Genomic DNA, 23,400 nt, shown 5'->3' with positions numbered 1-23,400 from the left:
CTGCATATTGGCTGTACCTGTCTTTCCCTTACCTAATAATCTCCCTGAAGGGCAGGGATCTCATGAGTGTTCCCCATGGAATGTCCAGTGCTCAGTACATGCTCATAAAGTGTGCAGGCTGACTGGGGGAGAGGGGGGAGTTCTCCCTGAGAGTGGTGGTCTAACTGAAGGGTGTCGTTTTGGGGACAAGTTAGGATTTCGAGAAGACATCTGTGGAACGGGGTGGGGTGGGGGCGGGGATGGGTTTTTGAGGAGCAAAGTTGAAAGGGAATGGGGAAAGGGGTCAGCTGGGGTTCTGGGGGTCCCTGATGGGCCCCTCCCCAGGCTCGATGCCCGTGCGAAGCAACGCAGCGCGGTTTGGCCGCTGTGGGGCGCCGTAGCCTGCGCGGTTGCCAGGGGAACGGGCCCAGCGCCTGAAGAGTTCCAGCCTGCCGCGGCCTGGCCCGGCCGCACCACCAGCCCGCTCCAGCAGGATCCCGGGGACTTGCTGGCCCAGGCACCGTCGCGCGGCCCAGAATGGGGCTCTGCTCCGGGCTGCGCCGCCGTCTGGTCCCGGGGATCATATCCGCTGCGAGGGTGTGAAGTGCTGCCGCCCTGGAGGGTGGACGTCCAGGCGCGGGGGCTGAACCACTGGGTGACCTTGGCAGGGCCAATCTGGCTCGGTCTCCAAGACGCGCAGGTGAGGAGCCCCCATCGCCGCCCTCACCTGGAGGTCTGGCCTGAGCCACAGGGTTGTGGCTGTCCCCCCGCCCCTCCGTGCTCTGCGCTCACCTCGGCCTGGAGCCGGTGGCTTGGACTCCAGGGACCGGGCAGAGCGTGGGGCTTCCTTCCAGCATTCATCAGGTTCACGTAACTGAGTTGAGCGCCTACTGTGTGGAGTCCACGTAGGACTCCAAGAAACGGCTATCTCCAGAACCCACAGAGTATTTGTGGGGGGGGGGGGGGGGTGCTGGCGCCAGATAGAAGACAAAAGTGATTTTAGGTCGAGATAAGTGCTCTGGTGATGTAATGGAGGGGGCGGGGGTGGTGGTCAGGCAGGGTCTGCTGTAAAACGTGACTTTGAAGCAAAGACCTGAAGGTTGAAAAGAAACCGGCATTGTAAGTAGGGTAAGGGTGTTTGTGGAAGAGGGAAAAGCAAATGCGAAGGTCCAGGGACAGCAAAGTACCATTAAGGAATAGAAAGGGGGAGGGGAGCATTGCAGGGTGTAATGGGGGTTTCAATTTTATCCCAGCAGCAGGAGGAAACCGTTGAAAAGTTTGGAGGAGTCTGAAATTTTGAAAAGCTCACCTTCCTCTGGCTGCTGTAGGCAGCGCCTTATGACCACACACTAAGTCAGTTGAGGGCCATCCTATTTCTGCCAGGCTAGCTGTGTCTCCTAGAAGTTAGTCCCTCTGAGACCCAGTGTCTTCATCTGTGAAAGGGAGATGTTGTTCTGCATGTTGTTTATGAGAGACAAAGTGATGGATCAGCCCATGGAGACCAGTGATGGAGGAGGTCTTTGAGATCTCTGAGTTGTGAGGGTTTACAAGTGAATTCTGTCAAAGCAGTTAAAGCAGTGCCCCCACACCGAAAAAGGACCCTCTAAATGCTAGTATTATCACTGAAACGATAGGGGAGTAATGATGGAGGCTTGGATTAGGGTGATGGCTGCACAGATGGTAAGAAATGCTGTAATTCTTATTGAAGGAGAGTTGGATTTAGAGATAGGTGAAGGGTGGTCTCTGCTTTTGTGGAACTGGTGGTTCGCTGTGGGAGATGGGTTTGTAAACAGATAATCGCATGAGCTGCAGTAAAGGCAACATTGGTGCTTAATTAGCCAGGTTTGTTTTTTTTTTTTCCTTCTGTTTTTCTTACTTTGTTTTGACACAACTTTGTTCTTAACGACTGTTTCTTGGTGGGTGTTCCTTAGGGCTTGCTCCCACAATCATGTGAGTTGATTTCCTGGTTAAAATCAACAACCCTTGGCTCCTCAGTGGCCTTGTTTTCACTCCACGTTACTCCACCCTTCTTGTCCCCTTTCCCTGGCTGCTCTTGAACCCCAAACAGTTTGCAGTGGTTGCTTCAGGAGGAGAACGGTACAGACAATGTTTTTGGACCATGTCAATTCAGGAATGATTGAGGTTTCAGGCTTTTCTTGCTCTAGCATCAAACTTCTGCATGTTGTTTCTTTGAGGAGCCCAGCTAGATCTAAGATCAGTGATCGGCGAGGACTAGGAGAACAGCTTGAAGTTCCAGTTTATTTTCTGGGCCTTGTTATGATGTGCATCTTTTAGTCAAACTGGTGCCACTTCCCAGAATTTTAAGGCAAGAGACTTCTCTGGCACCTGTGAGGAATTTTTGTAAACAAAGTATTTGCCCCAAAACTTCTTTTATAAATGACTTTTCACATCGTAAAACAGTGTGCACCATGCCACATTTTTCTCCAGCTCCTGTTTGGGTTGAAATTGGGCATCTGTTAAATCTTAGTGAAAATTATTTTAAAGGCAGATCCGGGGGGAAAAAAGATGAAAATATGGTAAGAAGTATCCATGGAAAATCATTCCGGTGGCAACCATAAATCCTCTAGCTTTTCTTAGCAAAAAGCAAAGATGGCTGTGAGCAAAACCATCCCGTGGTGTGTACCTTCCCTTTGGGTTCTGGAGTCATGGGAAACTAAGCTGGCCTTTGGCTGAGGACTGGACCAAGGTCCTGCCCAGCAGCTCCTCTGTTGTGCTGCCTGGTGATCCGGTTCCAGCTTTGACAAGACCCTTCCTCACAGCTTTGTAGATGAACCATTCGGAATTGCTTTGGAGAGTGAGAAAGCATTGAACTAAAACCGGGCACTCTTTTTGCATGGTCGTTAGGTGGGATTTCCTTGCTTGTCAGGCGTGGTACAGGGCTCTGGAGCCCACATTTGGTTCGCATGGCAGCACAATGGGGCCTGGAGGGTAAGAGGTGACACTCCTCAATTATTTGACATATTTTTTTTTTCAAAAGCATTAAATGCACGTGCTAGAAAAAAAATTTCAAACGGTGCACAAAGCCAATCTCTCTCACCCCAGCCACTAACTCTTCTGCCCAGAGGCTGGCTGCCCCTGTGTCTGTCTTCTTGCATTTCTTTCCAGAGAGAATCTGTGCAAGCAGAAACTTAAACATCTCTCCATCCTGCTTTGTTTTTGTTTTTGTTTTTTTTTTTAAAGATTTTATTTATTTATTTGACAGAGAGAAATCACAAGCAGGCAGAGAGGCAGGCAGAGAGAGAGGAGGAAGCAGGCCCCGCTGAGCAGAGAGCCCAATGCGGGGCTCGATCCCAGGACCCTGAGATCATGACCCGAGCCGAAGGCAGCGGCCTAACCCACTGAGCCACCCAGGCGCCCCCATCCTGCTTTGTTTTTACTCACTTGGTAGCACACTCTACAACTAGCTGTCCCACATCTTGCTTTTCCCCTTCACTGTGTATTGAAGGTCATTTCATTCCTCCCTGTTCTGATGTTGTACAGCATTTCACTGTGTGGATGTCCCACAGTCAGTTTACATTGTTTTTTTGTCCTTTATTATTACAAACAAGACTGCAGTGACTCTTTGTGTACTTTGTGACCATATGTATAAGATAAATATCTAGAAATGGAATGACTGGGCCCAAGGGTATGTGTTCTTAAGTTTGGTAGACATTGCCAAATTGCCTTCCAGCTAATTTTTTTTTCTTTGTAAGTGAGCCCAACACGGGGCTTGAATTCACAAACCTGAGATCAAGAGTTGCATGCTCTATTGAAGCCAGGTGCCCTCCCCCCAACCCAAGCTAACTTTTTTTAAAAGCTGAGTAAAGGAGACACCCAAAGAGGTGTGTCTGAAATTTGCCTCCAGGTTGCCCGATCTGAGAGAGGTAGGGCAGGAACCAGAACCTGGCTCTGTCTCCAGGCCTAGTCCTCTTGCCTAGCTCCAACCTGCCTTTCTCCGTTGGTGGCTCAGGCTCCCAGGCCCTCAGTACCCCCCAGCAGCCCAGTTTCTTCTCCTCTGACCCCATCACTTTACCCTCCCAGTTCAGTGGCCTCCTCCTACAGATCCTCTTTAGTAATTAAGTTGATTCTTTTCTGAAATTCTAAGGCATCTTGCAGGAATGCAGGGTTGCCCACTGCCTCTCCAGGGCTGGGACTTTTCACCTCAGTCTGGTTGTTTTGAGGGTGCCATTCATGAATCTCAGAACAGCATTTCCAAAAAAAATTTTTTTTGGGGGGGGGTGAGAGCAGAGGTGGGCAAGAGGGAGGTGGATCAATCACATAACTCTTCTTCAGTTCATAGTGAGGACTTGAAATGTTAAGAGTTCCCTTATTTATTTATTTATTTATTTATTTATTTTTAAGAGTTCCCTCATTTAAATCAGGCATATAAATTAAGGTCACCTAACTTTCTTTTGAAAATGCTATTTTAGGGTTTTAGCAAGTGAGTGTTAACGGGAAGAGACTGTTGTCATCCGGACAACAATGACCTTCACCTTACTGGGAGAACTGGGAGGGGCCTGTACAGCCCCCTCCAAGCCACCTAAGAAGCCAGGTGGGTTCTTGACTTACCCAGGCGGTGGGGACTTTTGCCCATAACACTCCATGGGGCCTCTTCGCTCTTGTCGTTCCTCCATCTCCACCAGTTTAACTTCTGTGACTGCAGAAGGTACATGAAAAATCTTTTACTAAGGCTCATATATACCTCTCAGCCCACCAGAGATGCAGCTGGGGTCATTGGGTAGTCTAAGGGACCTTGTGGCTTGACCTCCATCTCCTGACCAATTCCTCCCAAAGCATAAGCCTGCTGCCTTCCCTGGCCCACCCTATTGTGGTGTCACCTTTCCCCTCTTGCTCATGCCCTCTTCCCCACTAGGACTAGACATTTTGTAAAACACCCACCACCTTTATGTGATTCCCCTGCTTTAAAGTTCCTTTGACTCCTGGTGGCTCTTTAGTAGTACCCAAGCTTCCTTGCCTGGCCTCCTAGGCCCCATGGAATCTGACCCTGCAGCTTCTCAGGACTCAACTCTCTCTCTGGCTCCATCCCCTGCACACCCCCCGCCCTTCCCCCATCCACCCTGTGTTCAGTTACACTGAATGGCTGGCCCTTGCAGGACCCGTTCACCCACTGCCCTGTCTGGGCCCCCAGAAAGCAGGAGCCTGGTCTCATCTGTGTTTACATCTTCAGCGCACTCAGGGGGCTGGGCCCCCAAAGTGCTGACTGGGCCAGTGTGTGAGTGCAGAGGCTGGCCAAGTTGTCCGGGAGCAGAGCCATGCATCGTTCAGTCTGGTCTCCTAGAGAAGTGCCGAGAGGGAAGGGACAGAGAAGTTCCTGGGTCTGGTGACAGTACTCGATTCCATCCCTGCTTGAGGCCCCATCTTGGATTCTCTCCTGCCTCTCAGCCCTTTTAACCAAAGTCCTTTGGGCCCAAAGAATTTCCCCACAAGGGCCCAGGTTTTTGGGGCAGGTGGTGTGCCAGCTTGGGTGTCTGCTCTGGAGTGCTGCCACTAGAGCAAGGGCTTTAGGCCCAGTAGCAGCATCCCCGTGCCCACAGTCTCATATGAGCAGCACCCTCCCTGGGCCAAGGGTCCCTTGGTTTGGAGTCAGAGCCACCCTCAAGGCCTCAGGTGGTGACTCCTCCCACTTCAGGTAATCAGGGAGGCAGCAGCACTGGGGGATGCCTATGGCCACTGCCTGCCCACTCTGGGCAGTGGGGACATGTCAGCCATGTGTCTCTGCTTTTTTCTTTAGAAACTTCCTTAAGGAGTAGGGCTGCAGAGATTTGAGGAGGGCTCCCAATTCATGGGTTCTCTTTGAAGTAGTTACCCTGGTGATGATGTCACTGGAGAACTGAGGTGCAAGCCCTTTGAGGACATCGAAAATGAAGTGGTGCCAGTTTTTTGTTTTTTTTTTTTAATCACCTTTGTCCCTTTGATCAAAGGTGAGATGGTTAGAATGACCATGCAGGGGCCTAGAACTCATGGTAACATGTTCCTTAGGACCACTGGTTTAAGAAAGCAGCTTCAAGCAACCCCATCACTTTGAAAATTAACCTCACAGAGTATCAGATGCAGCTGCTTCCCTTTGGAGAAATGGGGACAAGCCAGAGGGCTATTTTAAGGGTAATTACAATATCTGTCATTTAGGGAGCATTTATGTGTTAGGGCTTTTCTTACAGGGTCACTGATCTACACACAGTCCTGGGTAGCCATCCCTACCCTCCCCCCGTTTTCCAGATGAAGAAACTCAAGCCACTCAGCCAGGACTTGAACCTAAATCTGTTTCCTCCAAAGCTGGGGCTCTTTATTCACCTTTTTTTTCACTGTTTCTTATTGAAGACAAAGCAGATGACCCAGGGATTCCACTTGAGTCCCTGAGAGAAAACTAAGGCCACTCCATTTAGCTTAGAGATGAACAGGCCACACTTGACTTGCAGGAGGCTCTAAGCCTCAGGCACGATGAAGGGCAGTGGCTAAGTGCGAATGTCCAGCATTCAGGGTAAGAGCCAGTGGTGGGGGCGCTGGGGCAGGAGGGGTGTCTGTATGGTGGCTGTGCAGACTGAGGGCAGAGTGAGCCATGGTCTTGCGTGGGCTAGGATTCCACATCATTTTCTGCACCCACATCTCCCTTTATTTCAGATGTTTTCAAGTCAGCAAACATTTACTGAGCACCTACTATGTACAAGGTATGTTGTAGATGCTTGAGGGAAGGCGTGTGGGGAATAGGGGTGAATGAATCACAGTATTGTTGCTACCCTTAGGAGAAACTGGCAGAACAGGGGGATGACACAGTGTTCCGAGTGGCAGAGTGACTTGCCCAATAAAGACTAAGCATGAGAGCCCCGTGACTCTGCTTGGAGCATCAGGTAAAGCTTCCTGGATGCTTAGGCTGGGCTCTGAGGGTCAAGTCACATTTTGTTGGGCTGAGAAGTGAGGAAGATGTTCTTGGCAGATGTGCTGAGGGGTGTTTGCTGTACTTTCTGGCATAGTCAGACTTCTTGACCCACGGGCATGGCCTTCTAAAAGTAGAGTCCAGCCGCCTGGGTTTTGTCCCCTGCTCCTGGCCTTCCCACCACGAGTTCTCCCAGTTGTGGCACTGCTTGCCCAGGCTCTAGTCCCGCTTCAGTCCCAGAAGATAGTGGGGGTGGGACTCTTCCTTCTGGAATGACTGCACACCCTGCCTGCCTTGCTTGTAATTTTGGCCACGAGGCCACCTCTTAGATGGAAGGATGGTGACTTGGAGGCTGGGGGAGTGCTGCCACCTGGTGGTCGGCCTCTGAAGGAGGCTCTGCCTTCCGTGATATCTCAAGTGAGTCAAAGAGCGTCAGCTCACCTTCCTGTTCCCAGTGCACCAGGCCCCAATTTACCTGGAGAAACATGGTCATCTTCTGGGAGTGAAGCAAGGAGGGATCCTCCCTTCTCGGTTGCATGCTGGCTCCTCCCCAGCTAAGAAGTCTCAGGCAGCCCTTCTGAGGCATAGGAGAGATCGTTTAGGGTCTCCCACTGGCCCCTGTCCTAAAGGGAGTATGTGCTGGCCCCGGGACAGAGGCCAGACCCCCTTCTGAGCAACCCTACTCCCTGTTTGCCCTTGCAAAGAGTAAGGGGGCCCTCTCTGACACTTGCATTTGGGCCTCAGGACGGAGATGACTAACAGAATCAGCATGTGTTCTCACAGCTCTGGCCTCAGCCTGATACTGTTAACAGATGACAACATGTCTTACTGGGTTTAACTTTGATGACTGTGGAGACGGAGCGCTTCGAGTAATAGGCGGCCCACTGTGTCCTGAATAAACCCTGGACCCTCCTACCTTGTCTTGTTGGGGACCAGGGCCAGAGCTTGCTCTGGGGCTTTGAGAAGAGCGCTACACTACCACCCTCCCCCACCAACTGTTGTCCTCATCCTAGGGCGCTAGTCCCACCCCCCCCCACCCCCCAGCTGGGAGATGGCTTCACGTCCCAGCCTGCTCTCCCCTGCTGAAACCTGGCTGTAGGCATGGGGTTCTGGGCTCCATCCCGGGCCTCAGGTTAATGCTCTCTCTACTTTTTTTTCCTCTGGAGATGAACATCTGCAACAAGCCCTCCAACAAGACAGCTCCCGAGAAGAGTGTGTGGACGGCGCCCGCACAGGCCAGCAGACCCTCGCCGGAGCTGCAGGGCCAGCGGTCCCGTCGGAATGGGTGGAGCTGGCCCCCTCACCCGCTCCAGATTGTGGCTTGGCTGCTCTACCTCTTCTTCGCTGTCATTGGCTTTGGGGTCCTTGTTCCCCTCTTGCCTCACCACTGGGTGCCCGCTGGCTATGCTGTATCCTTGGGAAAGTGTAGTAACTGGAAGTACTGGGGCAGCGGACAGGGCATGGCAGGGGCCAGAGGCTGTGCTCTGGAGCCTCCGAGAGTGTAGGCAGGCCCCTTCACTGCCCGGGAGGACCAGCTGCCTGCCAGCCTGGCTCCCAACCCCTGTTTGACCTCTCGGCCTGATGGGGTGAGCACATAGACCTAATGTGCCTTGGAGCATTTAAAGCCCACACAGCTGGGAACCTCATCAACTGAGGTACCACAAGAGTGATCACAGAAAAAAGCCTTAAAGCTAATTAAGTCAGAGCTTGACAGGGGATAAATTAGGGAGTAATTATTCCATTTACAAAAGACTTTTTGACTTTTCAAAAAGAGTCATGGTAGAATTCTTTTACATACTAAGTTTCCTGGTATATTTAAAATGTGGTTTTATATAGGGTCAAATAATTTTGCCGTACCCGGGGCTGTTTAGGAGCTCCTTGGTTCTGTAAATCGCACTCTTAGGGTGAGGTTGTATTGACAAGAGTAGGGATAAAGATGCCCTGGAGGCTCCTGGGAACAGTAACAAGCACAAACTTGCCTGAGCCTGCTGGTATGACAGCCCCATTTGTGGCCACAACTCACAACTGGGAGCAGGGGACATGGCTACAAGGCTGGGAGATCGGGGTGCAGCAGGTGGCCATGTGCCCCTCATCGTCCTCATCCTAGGGTGCTAGTTCCCCCCGGCTGGGAGATGGCCCCTGAAGGCCCCAGAAGGGGGTCTGGCCCCTGGGTCCCCAGGAGAGTGTGCCCTGGTGTGTGTGTGCTTCACGAAAATGATTTCTTGGCTTCTTGGGGGAGGAGGACTAGAATGAGCTAAAGGAGGCTCGCAGGGATGAACTTGAAAACTTTGAGCATAGAGTCAGCAGCTCCTTTCTCGGCTGTACCAGGCTGAGCAGCTTCTGCCAGCTCACCGGTTCTCGGCCTCGTCCTCTGTCTGACAGGAAGAGTCCTGCCAGTGTCCCAGAGGACAAGGAACGTGCAGGAGTGTGCGTGTGAGCACTGGAATGTGTGAGCTAGAAGTGTAAGTGTGCTTTGTTAGGAAACTGCAGAGCCCTTGGCTGATGAGTGACAAGGACAGGTACGTGGAGAAGGACTCTAGAGAAGGTTGTTGTCCTCAGACACCAGCAATGTCACCGGGGGGCTTCCTGGTTCACTAGGGCCCAGGGCCATCAGCTCTGTGAAAACTGGCCTTTCCCTGAGGTGACTAATAGGCTTTAGTCAGTGCTCTTAAGTAGAATGCTTCATGAAACATTCCTCCTATGATCTGCAATGGGCACACCCAGCACCCAGGATTACCTGGGTTTTGGCCACCAGGGTACCTGGGAAGCCAGGATAATAACCACATGGTGGGAGTAAGTACAGTTGCTCCCAGTACCCAGCCAAGCCCCGCCTTTCCTTTCGTTACCTACCAGGTGCCTGCCTCTTGTCTCTTCCTCTCCAGGTCTCAGCTGAGGTGATATGTCCTCAGGGCAGCCTTCTGGATCCCATCAGACTAAATGAGGCCACAGTTACTTAGTCCTATGAACTTCCTTTGTTGTAATCAACCTATTATGTGATTAACATTATGTCCCACCTGACTGTAGACTCCTTTGGGTGAGGGACTAAGTCTGTCTTGCTCTTCCTATTGCCCTTAGGGCTGGGGGTAGAGAAAGACCTCAGTGAACAGTTGAATGAATGAACCAAGGGGTGGGGAGGGGAAAGAGTGTTGGAGCAGGCAGGAAGCTAAATGTTTGCTAAATATTCCGTGCGTCTGAAGAGAGGTTGGAATGGTGAGGAGTAGAGGTTGGTGATATGAATAGTAAACTTTAGCTTAAGAGCCACTGTAGAAATTGAAGCAGGCAAGGTTTTAGGTTTAAGCTATTCAAAGCTCACTTCTGGACCAAGTGAAGGGCCGGCTCAAGGGCACACAGACAGGAGGAACAGTCAAGAAACTATGGAATAACCCAGGGAAGGGGTGAAGGCCTGACCTACAGCAAGGGCCACAGGGACAGAGAGGTTGTGATAGTCTGTGGGACTCGAATTCAGTTGTGGTACAGCACCTTAGGGCAGAGCCTTGCTCATGCAGACATGTAGGGAAGTTTAACCACTGGGAGGAGGAGGAAGAAAGAAAAAGGAGGTTGGGCTGCGGATGGATGGAGGATAAATGGTGGAAGGAAGGTGTCTGCCTGGTTAGCAAGAGAATGGATGGATGGGTGGATAGATGGATGGATAACTGGATGTATGATAGATGGTGAATGGGTGCCTGGGTAAAGTCTCTTGGCGAATTTTTACTAATTTAGACTTTGAAGCAAGTTGTCAGCATACTTGTCCCCAGAATTTGGTCTAGTCATTGAGCAGATAGGCCCTAGAAGATCTGTTTTTTTTAGCTCCAGAATTAGCCATGCTGCCCCTGGTCAGGCCCTGAATATGTCAGGTCACCTTAGCACCCTCAGCCCTAGTCTCCAAGTAGCTGGTCTCCAGTAGGGGAGGTGCTGGGTATATGGGACACTGTTTACAAGTGATTCTCCATCTGGCCCAGTTGCTGAGAAAGGATGGCTGCTTCCCTCTCAGAGTTGACTTCCTATGAAAGCAAGAGCAACAAAATTAGAATTTATATTTTGGGTCCCTCGGCCTTAGAGGATAATTTCCTTCAGTCTCACGTCATCATTTAGAATCTGAAACTAGATCATTTGGATTTTGAGATCAGATCAGCCAGCCCCTGTGCCTGTCCTGGAGGAGTGAGGCCAGAGCCCTGTGGTTGGGCCCCTCAGCAGCAGTAGGCAGTGGCTTGTGAGCTTTGATACCAGATGGCTCCTCTCTTCCATCTAGGGCATGGGTATGCTGAAGAGGTCTGACAAGAAAGCTCTTGTGGGGCTGGAGGTAGGAGGTGGCACAGGCAGAGAGAGTCACATGAGCCAGCTGTTGTCTAGCTCCAGAAAGCTGGGGAGGGGCCTTCCAGCCAGCAGAGTGCGGAGTTGAGTCTTTAACCTGCTGGGCCAGTGCATGGGCGCCATCTTTGCCGGCCACCTCGTGGTTCACCTGACTGCTGTCTCCATCGATCCAGCAGATGCCAATGTGCGGGACAAGAGCTATGCAGGGCCACTGCCCGTCTTCAACCGCAGCCAACACGCACATGTCATTGAAGATCTGCATTGCAACTTGTGCGACGTAGATGTGTGAGTGAGTGTGGGCTGAGGGTGTGTGGGTGGTGAGTGTGCCCTGGGAAACTGCCAGTGGGCACTCAATGCAGAGAGGGGCAGGCCCAAGGCTTTAGAGTTATCCTGATGCCTCAGAACCCTTGTGTTTTACCTAGTCAAGAATCTTGATAAAGTGACAGAGAACTGGGTGGAGAAAGAAATTGGAAACAGAAGATGAGGAATGGCATTTCCAACAGTTAAAGTAGGAAACATTTGGCACTGCCACAGACTTTCCTAATGACTAACTCTGCCAGCAACCCCAAACCTCACCCCCCAATTCTCACAAGCATTTTCAGAGAGGGGCAGGAGGGGAATTAATGCTTCAGTACTTACCATGTGCTAAGTGCTTCTGAACAACCCTGCAGGGTGGGCAGCGTCTTCATCAGCTCACAGAAGAGGAAGAGCCCAATGCTGCAAAAGGCTGAGAGGCCTGCCTGAGGTCATATTGCTGTTGGATAGCAGAATCAGATTCACAACCCAGCCTGCTTGGCCCCCAAGCCTGTACTGTTATCCTCAGTTACGCATGAGGAATCTGAGACCCAGAGATGCCAAGTAACTTCTTCCAGATCACACTGCTAGTGGGAAGGGCAGTCAGAACGTGCAGAGCCCATACCCCCTTGGCTGTCCCGGACTGCCTCCCTAGGCCCCTCCCTAGCTGGAAGCTGAAGCTTCCAGCCTCAGGCAGGGGTTTGGGGATGGGGGTATGGTCCAAGGCTAGCTCCACAGTTCTAATCTTGAGATCTAGCAGCCTGTTGAAGGGGGTGTGTCCACAGGACAGAGTAAGAGCTGATGGCATTAAGGCACCGGAGAGTTTGGTGTTCAATCGTCTTTTCCTTCACTAGGCACTAGTCAGTGCATTGTTCTTTAGTGTATGCTATGGCAGTGGTGACCCACTCCGTATTGTTCTGAGGGAAAGGGTTGCAGCTCACTCCTTCACATCCCTTTGGGCTTGCATCCCCTGCGGTGAAATGCTCACCTAGATGTCAGCTTGCTCCTCTTCTTTTGGCTCTCTCTGGGTAGCCCAGACAGACTGAGGTTTTCTGGAAGAATGCCAGTAAAATTCCCGTAGACTGGCAGGGAAACAGGGACTCAAAAAATGGAGAATTCAGAAAAACCAGTGCACGCCCTGGACCTAGCAGCGTTGCCTGGTCCCAGACCTGCACCGTCTCCTGGCAGGGCTCATGGGTCCTTGCTTGGAAAGGAACCCCCATTTCCATTTCATACCACCGTCATGCGGGTATGCAGTCCCAGAGTGTGAAAGTGTAAAGCCTCTCAACCACTCCTTCCTGCCTTGGAGTCCCCTGGCCTTTCAGAAGCGAGGCTTCCTGTGGGTGCTCTGCTTCGCAGTGCCGCCAAAGGGCATGCACGCTACCTGTCGCCACGCTCCGTGGTGGAGCGGAAGGCCAGGTGGATAACCTGCTCCAGGTCTGGTGTCTGGGTCCCTGGTCCCTCTGCCGCGCGCTCCACTGCCCAGCGGTCTGCGGGAAAGTGCGGAAAAAGCTAGCCAACTGCGTTGTGCCCCTTCCACCCCTTCCCGCAGGAGCGCTCGCTCCAAGCACTGCAGCGCCTGCAACAAGTGTGTATGCGGTTTTGACCACCACTGCAAGTGGCTCAACAACTGCGTGGGCGAGAGGAACTACCGGTGAGAGTGAGACACAGGCCGCACCTTTGCCTGGGGATGCATGGGTCTGAGTGTGAGCCAGGGACCCTGAGTCTGCATATGCAGCGGGGTAGGGGTGGTGTGCATTAGCGTGTGCTGGTCTGAGGGTGATGCTCCTGATGGCTGCCTCCTGGGACTGCTGAGGGTGGGTTTGGGGTCTTCTTCCTGCTGGGGCAGCCGCTCAAATTAATCTTTGCCCTAAGCCTTTGACTGCATGAGGAGTTGGGGCTGTGGGGTTACAGGCCTGGGTCCCCCTCCCATCCATGGGCCCTTCTGAGTTCTGGGCCCTTACCCAGCTGGAGCACCTGGGTGCTGACAGCTGCCCACGGCTGGGCCCAGGCTCTTTCTACACAGTGTGGCATCTGCCTTACTGGGTGTCCTGCTCCTCGTGCTGGTGGCCACTTACGTCTTTGTGGAGTTCTTTGTCAACCCCATGCAGCTGCGCACCAATCACCACTTTGAAGGTCAGTTCCAGCTCCTGGCCCACTCTCACCCTCCAACCCTGGGTCTGTTCCGGTCACTGGTCATAGCCCCAGATGAGCAGTCTGCCTGTGCCTTGCAGTCCTGAAGAATCACACAGATGTATGGTTTGTGTTCCTGCCCGCTGCCCCTGTGGAGACGCAGGCTCCTGCCATCCTGGCCCTGGCGGCCCTACTCATCCTTCTGGGCCTGCTTTCCACAGCCCTGCTGGGCCACCTGTTCTGCTTCCACATTTATCTCAGTAAGTTACCCCCTCCCCTGCCCTCACACACACACACACACACACACACACACACACACACACACAGACACCCCTAAACCTACACCTGCCTTACAGGGGATAGGGGTCCCTAGGCCACAAGGAGGTACCAGCTGTGCTGTAGAACCCTGAAGCCTTCTCAGTACTGCCTTTCTGTGGTGCCTTGGTCTCACTTCATGGGTTAGTGTATTTGGGGACAGTGGTTTTAGGCTGGGGCTGGGTACCCTCCCTTACCTTCTGAACTCTAGGATCCCCTTTCCACTGCATTGAGCCCTCTCCTCACCCCCTCAGTGTGGCACAAGCTCACCACCTATGAGTACATCGTGCAGCATCGCCTGCCACAGGAGGCAAAGGGGGCCCACAGGGAGCTCGAGTCATGTCCCCCCAAGATGCGGCCCATTCAGGTATAGAAGTGGCTCAGAGGGCTAAGGGGGTGGGTGTTGGGGCCTGGGTATGGGAGGGGTTGTGGGCTGTGTAGCAAGCAGCAGTGATGAGACAGGGCAAAGGGAAGTAGGCCTGGAACCGCAGCTGGATTAGGGGATGCTGGAGGCAATAGGAGCAAGGCCAAGCCTATACTAAGCATGTGTCTGCTTGCTCAAGAGTGGACACAGCCAGAGGGAGCTCTGTGTTTCCCTGACCCCATGTGCACTCTTGCGCAGGCTCCAAGCATGTATTGGAGGTAATGGAATGTGGGAGCCTGAAAGTGAGCATCTTGGGGTTGTAGAAAGGAGAGGGATGGACTAGCAAATAGGTAACTAGGATGGAGCCATCAGTTCTCTATACCCTCCCACCCCCATGCCCCTGAGCCCTTGTACCCACTACCCTATTTAATCTTTAAAAGAGCCCACGAGGCAGGTAATGTAACTGTACCCATGTTGCAGATGAATCTGTTGAGGCCAAGAAGGGTTAAACAAGCTGGGTTTGGGCAGAGTTAAGGTCTTTGCACTCTGAAGCTGGAACCCTCCAGCCTAGCTCCTGACCAGTCTATCCCCATTCCCACGCCCCATGGCTTCCTGAGGTTAGTAGCTGGGAGAGAGGGTGGTCCAGTTCTTGGAGCCCCCAGGGACTGGGAAGGCAGGGGGCCCAGGCAGGCCTTGCTGGGAAGGCTGAACTCTGGATCCCAAGTCCTCATGGCAACTAGACACAAACACAGGCTGGTGGGCGGGTTGGGAGAAGGCTTGGGACCCCGCCTCTCCTGTTGTCATTGCCAACAGGGGTGGGCCAGGCTCCCAGGCGTGGGAGGCCTGGGGGAGTGCTGACTTTTGGTGGGAGCCCCCCTGCCACACCACCGTGTACATAAATTGGTGCCTGGCACTGAACCCATCTAAGTGCAGTGGCAGCCATCCTGGGAGTGGGCATCTTCTCCATACCCACTTCACAGAGGAGACAGGCTCAGAAACATAGGCCAGGGACTTTCTCAAGCTTCATAATCAGTACCCTTGAGGCAGGACTTGCCCTAGGATGCTTAGACTGGAGGGCTCTAGACCCCTGCCCTGTAGTCACTGCCTGCCTAGGCTTGGAGTCAGGTGTGGCAGCAAAAGCAACAAGGGCGTTTAATATCCTCTGCACGTGACCTGAGAGAGGCCTCCCCAGGGGGAGGAGGGATATGCTTGTCCCATTGCAGAGAGGACAGTGCCGAGGTAAGAGGTACCATTCTGAATGCGCACATTTTGAGGGGCTCTGTGAGAGGATCCTAGGAACAGCTGTGATGAGGGGAAGGGGGTTTGAGTGGGCACACCCTGGTATACCCTCAAACTTCCCCAGCTGGCTAGGGCCTGCCTCTTGTCTCATCCTGGCCCCTCAGGTTTTTGGGACCATCCTCTGCTGCTGCTTCTCCCACCCTTCCTGCCCCACCCACTTCTGGAGCCCAGGGGCACTAGGGTAGGCTTTACCCCTTTCTGCCAGGCCCTGGAGGGGTGCTGAGTCCACACTGGGGAAGAGGAAAGATGTGACTTGAGTATTACCTGAAGGTCCTAGTCATTGCCTTGAGGCCCCAGTCTCACAGCTGGCCTCTGACCCCTTTTCTAGTGTCCTCTGATGAGGCTGTCACCCCCCCACACACACACACTACTTTTCAAAGGGCTAGCCTGGACATTGATTGGGGATGAGGCTTACCCTGGGCCTCAATCTCTGTATCTGTGCAGCCGGCATGGGACCAGCTGGGCTCTGTCCCCCAGATCTGCCAGGGCCCTGAAGGCAGCCTCCCCACCCCAACCCTGAGCAGGAATGCGGGAGGGGCCCCACTCTGGAGCCGTTGCCCCCAAACATAGGCTTGTTTTAGAGACAGTGTTGCTGTTACAGTGTCATCTCTGCATTAGTCAGGACGCCTGGGTCTCCATGGAAACGACTTCAGAGCAGGCGACAGCTGTCCCGTTGCCCTCCCCCACCCAGTGGGGGTGGGGCATCATTGTCCTGGCTCTGCCCTACACCCTCCATACCCAGGTTGGCTTTTTCCTAGCTTTCGTCTCCTCATCTGCATCCTCGTGGGCGTCCTGTTTGTTGGATGGTAGCCCAGCCCATTTCTGTAACCTCCTGGCCCCAGGTCCCTGTACTTTCAGGGGTTGGGTCTGCCACTCCCAGTGTGGCTGTGAGGATCAGTGATTAAAGAAGACACAGAACTTGCCTATAAGCCTGATCCCGGATGGGGCTGTGGTGCCGTTTTTTCTCCACATCTTAATGCCTCCTCTTTTGAGGTGGGGGAGACCTCCCATTGTCCCACCAGTCCCATCACTGCCCCCTTGCACCCCCTCCCACCCTCCCAGGTAGCCAGGATTGTGGCTGGTACCTTGAGGACTTAGCTCCAGTCCATCATGCACACAGCCTTGGGTCCACACTCTGGCATATGAACGGCTAGCCAGTCTCCCAGCCAGGGAAAAAATCAGTTCAGAGACTGGAGCCCTGGGAGGAGAGAGGAACAGGAGAGGGTTACTCTGAGAGCCTCTTCCCCACCACCCACTTTGGCCAGAGCAGACTGGGTGCATTGAACCTATGAGGCTGGGGGCTTCCTGGAGGAGGAGTTTGACTAGATGAAGTAAAGAAGATGGTAGGGAGGGGTAAGGTCCAGAAATGGGTGTTTTAAGCCTTGGCCTACAAGAGGGATTTGCCCAGTATAGCTGGAAAGCTTGGAGGATTGTCATAGATCTCTGCACGCAGACTTACCAGAGAGACCAGTGAGAAGGGGGTGTTCTGTATAGGATGGGGTATTGTATACAGGATGGGATGGGCTCAGGACCCAGAAGGCCTTGGATCCATACCTGGCCCCCCAGCCTCCCTGACCCACACCTTCCCCAGGAGATGGAGTTCTACATGAGGACCTTCAGCCATGTGCGCCCAGAACCCCCTGGCCAGGCCAGGCCTGCCACAGTGAATGCCAAGTGAGTGCGACCTGGGCATGTGCCAACTGGACATCTCTCATTGGCATGGCAGGGACATCTGAGGTGGGGGAAAGGGGATAGACCAAGGCCAAAGTATAGGTCTGGGTCCAGACTGGCATGCCCTTAGACAAATCAGTGCCCCTTTCTGTGTGTTAGGAAGAGAAGCTTATTTGAGGACCTCCTGTGGGGCGGGATTTGAGGGAACAGTGGCCATCCAGCGATCATCCTTCCTCTTCCCCCTCAGTCTTTCCCAGTTCTTTGCCACCCAAGGCCAAGTGGAAGCCCCGCCACCCTCTTCCCCAGAGACTCGGGCTCTGTCCCCCCGGATCCGACCCCAGGTAAGGGGGACTGTGCTGGCCTCCTTACCCAGGAGGAAGGGGATGGAAAAGAACCCTCTAATCTGCCCCACTCCTCTGCTTCTTTGGGGGATGTGCAAGTCTAGGGAAGGGGGACTCAGGTTCTCCCCTCTCTCTGCAGAAAAAGAGGAAGCGGCGAGCGTATAAGGTGCCAACCTCTGGGACCTTGGACCCCGAATCGCAGCTGCCTAGGCTGCCAGGTGAGTGTCTCTTCCTGAGCTCTGAGGGAAGGAAAGGTAGGGTCCCGAGAGTGTCACAGTCCCCAGTTTCACATTTTCCTCCATCCCTGCAGGGCCCCGGGCCCCAGGCCACAGCTCCAGCTCCTTGTCAGATTCCGCCGGCGCCAGCCCAGTGCACGCCGCTGGGCCTGCAAGCGCCTACCACTCGGCATCAGCCGAGTCCATGGACGAGATTCCAGTGGCACAGACCCGCCTGGGCAGCGCCGCTCTGGCCGCCCCAGGGGGCAGGGGCCGAGAGCCTGGGCTGACGCTGCAGGTGCGTGCGCCCGCGGTTTTCGTGAGCCCGAGCAGCGGCAAGCCCGGGGCTCGGGGCAGCCCGGAGGCCGGCCTGGATTAGTCGGAGGAGAGGCAGGAGGGCCAAGGAGTAGCGGCCAGCCGGGATTCTCTATGCAAACACCCCCACCCTCGCCGCACCGAGTGCACTTTAGGAGCCCCTGCTGTCGGCGGGATGGGACCACTTACCCCACGACTCAGCAATACCCGCCCCACCGGCCATCATGCTCCAATAAAAAATTTTTTTTTTTAATGCTTTTGTGGACTTACTGCATACTTTCTTAATGGCAAGGTCCACAGGCCATCCTGGAGCTGGACCATTGTCAGTAGGCCTAGGGGTGGGGTGGGAGGGGCTCGTACATTGAGTCAGCACCCAGATTGTCATATGGAAAGGTACACGTGGACTGAAGTCGCTCTATTACAAGGCTCCTGGTTGTGGAAAGTACTCGGAAGGCTGCTTGGAGGTTATTTTTCTTGAAGATTAGGGTTTATACTTGAAGAGGGAAAGCAGGCTTTTGGATCCGGAGGCAGGAGCAGAGACTGCGAGGCTGATACCGGGGTAGGATGGGAATAAAGGAGTACGCAGACGCCAGAAGTCCTGGAGCTTTTTCCTGCATTTGGGATGGCAGTCGGTGTACCAGGATTCTGGGACTGGCCACTCGATTCGCTTATTGTTTCCTCTTGCTCCCAGTGCTCCCGAGTTGTGGCCTGGGGATGCTGCACGTTAATTGGAAAGCTGTGGTCTTGAACCAGCTCTAGACCCCCCTGCCATTGAGGCAGGGGCCTTCTCGTTCCTCTCCCCAGCCTAACTCTCCCCGCCCTGACCTTCTGTACCCTTCCACCAACCCCCGCCCACTCCAGCTCCCAAATGGCCTTGGGTTGTGGCTCTGAGAAGCTTCATCTCCCCCGTGGAGGTGGGGGCCTGCTTTGAACTTTGGGCGAAGCCCCGGATGAGGCTGTTTTCACATTAGGGGGTCATCCGAGGATGTCCAGAGCTGCAGGGTGCGGGTCTCTCCCAGCGTGAAAGCCCTGGAGCTGCCCTGGAGCTACTGGATGAGGCTTAAGCAGTAGCTCCGCCCCCCCCCCCCGCCCCGTGGAGCGCGGAGGGGGCGGGGTCTGGTGGGTGGGGCCAGCGTGACCTTGGTCATTCTCCCGCCGAGACAGCCCTCGGGGTGGGACTCGCTGTCTCTATGGAGACCGAGAAACAGGGGATAATACGGCGGAACCGCCCGGGCTGCAGTCCCGCCCTGGAGCCGGCAGGGAGCAGAGCTTTGAAGCCGCCTGGTCTCGCGTCCGTCGGTCCATTCTTGCGTCTTTCTGTCTACTGAACACGCACTGCAGGAACAGCCACCAGGTGGAAGCAGGTAAGAGACCCGGGCGCCGACCACCCTAATCCGTATCCTGTATGATAAGGAAGGAGGTGGGGTGGGAGCGCTCTGGAAGGGGTTCCAATCCCAAAGGGTACCAAGCCAGTTGAGCGGCCCAGCCCTGGGCCCCAGGCGTTCCTCCCCCACCTCCGCGCCTGGCTGATTGATGACTCCAGCTGTCCCAGTGGGGGCCAGCGGGTGGCCTCCGTTCTTGGGCGTGGCTGCTGCATCCTTGGCCTGCTAGACTCCTGGGACTACGGCCTGCGACGGGACTCCACCTGATTAGTACCAAGAATCCTTCCCACAGACAAGAGTGAGCACTGGATGCAGGATCCTGCCAGTCACCTGGGACAAGCATCTGTGGCCTGCAAGCTCCTCCAGACTTTACCCTTGGTCTGGGTCTCTGGATCCCTGGTGGGAGGCTGCAGTGTAGAAGGAGGGAAGGGGAGTGCTGTGTGTCCTGGGATTGTGGGCCCACAGAGTCATTACAATGTAGGGGCTGTAGGACCAGTCCCAGAAATTGCAGCTTAGGGATGGGTGAGGGTGGTTACTGGGAGAGGGTTTTCAGTGTTAAGGCCAGCGGTAAATATAAAGGGGGTGTAGTTCCTTAGGGGCCCAGGCTGTGGTCATTGGAGGCCTTAGGATAAAAGGCAGAAGTAGATGTTTGCTGAGGACATGACAGGGTGTGGTCAGGGGCCTGCAGTGGAGATGGGGGAGTCGACATGGGGGCTCTCAGTCGACATGGGGAGTCGACATGGGGGCTCTCAGTGCAGTACCTAGGAGTCTGGAAATGCAAGTCTGTGGGTGTGGACACTTGGGGAGCTTCAGGGCGGGGTTGAGCATGAGGCCAGAAAACTGTGGGTTGTGGACAATGGTGGGTATGAGGATGAGGTCAGAGGCTACAGGTTTATGGAGAGGGGGTGAGTTGTGAAGCTCTGGTTAGGGGGCTCAGTAAGAGCTGTGGGTATGTTGGGGGGGGTCCTAATCCCAAGACTGGGGTGTGTGTGGATGGAGGCAGCTGTAGTGGAGGGCTGAAGGTATGATCAAGGAGGCCTCAGTATTGGGCTGTGATACATGAAGGGAGTTTCAGTGCAGGGCTGTAGGTATGTTCAGGGGACTGCAGGGGGACTGTGAAGGTATAGTAGGGACACTTTAGTGCACGGCTGAGGGTATTATTGGTGGGTTTCTGTACTGAGCTGTTAGTGGATGTGTGGGGGTGGGTGCTTCGGTAAAGGTCCAGGCCCTCAGTCCCAGGGCTGGTTAAGGGTGCGGTCAGGGGAATAAGGCCGAGAATGTTGAGTGCCAGGGTTGAGTGCCTTCAGCTATGGCAGTGTGGACTGGTGTGACGGTGCTCAGGGTGTGGCCAGGGGCTTCCATGGAAGATTGAAGGTGTAGACACTAGGGAAGTATGCTTCAGCATAGGGTGTAGGTGTGAGGATTATAGGACCAAGGCCATAGTTCCAGTCACCAACATGCCTCTGGGGGCTCATAATTCTACAACCTGTACCCATGCTAGTCCCCAAATCACCTGCTCCTCCTAAGCTCTACACACTGGGAGGTTACAGCACCAGTGGATGGCAAGGGGCCAGGCGGCCATGGTTGTGCTCCAGGCGCTGGGAGTGCTGGTGTGCCGCACCCGTGGGCCCCAGTTCCCTAGCCCAGCCCAGCCCAGCAGCACTGGGAGCTTCTCTCTGAACCACTCTGACACCATCCTGCCCTTAGCAACATTCTCCCAGTAGCACTACCCTCCCTTAGCAACTGTCTCCAGGCTTCACAAACTGTGGCCAGGCCAGCCCCAAACTCCTGCTCCCCTCATGTTTTTGTTTAACAGCAAATAGTAACAAGGTCCTGGCTGGGCCAGCTGCACCCCTGCCTAAGGCACATAACCCCTGCTTATGCTTTGGCTCCCTTCTCAGCCTGGGCTGTGTCTTGCTGGGTCCTGATGACCCTGACAGAGACCCTGTCCTAAATACCTGCCCAACTAGCAGCCAGGCACGGAACTCCCAGGGAGGGGGGCCAGCCCTGCCAGCCTCACTTCCACCAGAGCAGGCCTCGTGCCAGGGCCAGACAAAGCCATGGCCCCAGCTGCTGCCCTCACAGTCTTTCTGGACAGTGCCACTCTGTTCCTAGCCTAGTGTGGGCATCATGATTTCATCTTTTGAACTCTAAGCCAGGGCTGGCATTAAGTGACAGTACCTTTCCTTTTGGGGCTCTGAGGCCCAGGGACATACTGAATGCTAGCCCCTTTCCCCAGGCAGCTCCATCTACGATTCTGAGGGTTTATGGCATAAGTGCCCATAACTCAGACCTTGGTAGATTCTGAGGTAGAGGCAGTGATGTTCTGTGCCCTGGGGAGAGGAGGGGTAGCTTGGCTGAGAGGTGACTGAAGTGGGTCATGTCTCCCCCCACCACCACAGGGTGGCATGGCAACGAGCACCGACGTGGCTGGGTTGGAGGAAAGCTTCCGCAAATTTGCCATCCATGGTGACCCCAAGGCCAGTGGGCAAGAGATGAATGGCAAGAACTGGGCCAAGCTGTGTAAGGACTGCAAGGTGGCTGACGGAAAGGCGGTGACAGGGACGGATGTCGACATCGTCTTCTCCAAAGTCAAGTGAGCCCCAGGCAGTCCTTGCTTCTGATGTTCCCAGAAGGTGGGGAACTGGGGGGCTGGAACCAGGGAAGACATGGAGAAGGGGGAAAACTAATGGTGCCCACATACCTGGCAGGGGAAAGTCTGCTCGGGTTATCAACTATGAGGAGTTCAAGAAGGCCCTAGAAGAGCTGGCAATGAAGCGATTCAAAGGGAAGAGTAAGGAGGAAGCCTTTGATGCTATCTGCCAGCTGGTGGCAGGCAAGGAGCCAGCCAATGTGGGAGTCACCGTAAGTACCTTGGCTGACGGGGATATGGGGAATCATGGCTGGGTGTGGAGGGCTGGGCTCCCTAACCAGGCATCCCTGGGGGAACAACTCTATCCAAACAGAAAGCAAAGACAGGAGGTGCTGTGGAACGGCTGACCGACACCAGCAAGTACACAGGCTCCCATAAGGAGCGCTTCGATGAGAGCGGCAAGGGCAAGGGCATTGCTGGGCGTCAGGACATCCTGGATGACAGCGGCTATGTGAGTGCCTACAAGAATGCGGGCACCTATGATGCCAAGGTCAAGAAGTGAGGCCTTAGAAGACCCCCAGTGCGGCTGCCCCCAACAGATGCTCAGGCCTGGGCCTAAAGGGCATGTGGAGCAAGAGAGCCCTGTCCCCTCCCCGCTGGACCTACCACCCAGCGCTTTCTGCCCAGCCCCACCAGGACTCTGACCCAGACTGCTCTGCATCCCTTTCCCCCTTCCTCTTTCCTTCCTGACTTCAGCTATCTGGGGAGAGTCTGTGCCTATTGCCTCACTGCCCCAACCTAGCCCCAGGCATGGCTAACCCCTGCGTGCTTGCCTCATATTTAAGCTGCTGCTCTGGCCAAGTGCCTAATTTTTAGCCAGACCTCAATAAAGACACCTTTTGTACCAATATGGCCTGGTCCAGTTTATAATAATAGGGTTATTGACATTCACACCTTGATGACCTCTGTTGCCACTCACTTGCATGTCACACTCTGCCCAGAAAAAGACATACATCAGGCCCCTTCCATTAGCACAGAGCCAGACTGCCTGAGGATGCTCCTTAGGAAATTCTATGGCCTCTCACCTCAGTCTTTACCCAAAATCTTAAGATCACAGCTTGCTGTCCTATTAGGGTTCAGTCTTGGCCTCTCCAGGAAAGAGGAATGAGACAGCAGACTAGGCCTGGGCCAGGTGTTGGGGAGGGCCCAGTGCCAGGCCTCAGGTGTATGTCTGCTGACACGTCCCTACCTCAATGGGGCCACCAAGGTTAGTCATTTTGGGGTCTAACTCAGAAG

General features: G+C 54.2%; 2 protein-coding genes across 2 annotated transcripts; both read left to right on the top strand.

Moving 5' to 3' along the window:
• Nucleotides 1-6,656: 6,656 nt before the first annotated feature.
• Nucleotides 6,657-18,387, top strand: LOC111152936 (zinc finger DHHC-type containing 1). Its single transcript, XM_022511680.1, has 11 exons — nt 6,657-6,665; nt 8,038-8,280; nt 11,292-11,467; nt 13,029-13,130; nt 13,488-13,612; nt 13,711-13,869; nt 14,179-14,291; nt 17,179-17,261; nt 17,506-17,599; nt 17,739-17,817; nt 17,910-18,387. The coding sequence occupies exons 1-11, from the start codon at nt 6,657-6,659 to the stop codon at nt 18,191-18,193; spliced, it is 1,467 nt and encodes a 488-aa protein (XP_022367388.1). The 3' UTR covers nt 18,194-18,387.
• Nucleotides 18,388-19,232: 845 nt separating this feature from the next.
• On the top strand, nt 19,233-23,006 carry LOC111152926 (tubulin polymerization promoting protein family member 3). Its single transcript, XM_022511671.1, has 4 exons — nt 19,233-19,493; nt 21,914-22,107; nt 22,223-22,376; nt 22,478-23,006. Exons 2-4 carry the CDS (start codon nt 21,920-21,922, stop codon nt 22,664-22,666), a joined length of 531 nt encoding a protein of 176 aa, XP_022367379.1. The 5' UTR covers nt 19,233-19,493; nt 21,914-21,919; the 3' UTR covers nt 22,667-23,006.
• The last annotated feature ends 394 nt before the right edge of the window (nt 23,007-23,400 follow it).

This window comes from Enhydra lutris, unplaced genomic scaffold (genome assembly GCF_002288905.1).
Source record: "Enhydra lutris kenyoni isolate GAN:26980312 unplaced genomic scaffold, ASM228890v2 scaffoldscaffold30, whole genome shotgun sequence".
Classification (NCBI taxonomy): domain Eukaryota; kingdom Metazoa; phylum Chordata; class Mammalia; order Carnivora; family Mustelidae; genus Enhydra; species Enhydra lutris.
The sequence above is the reverse complement of the archived record's forward strand: the minus strand, read 5'-3'. Positions and strand labels throughout refer to the sequence as shown.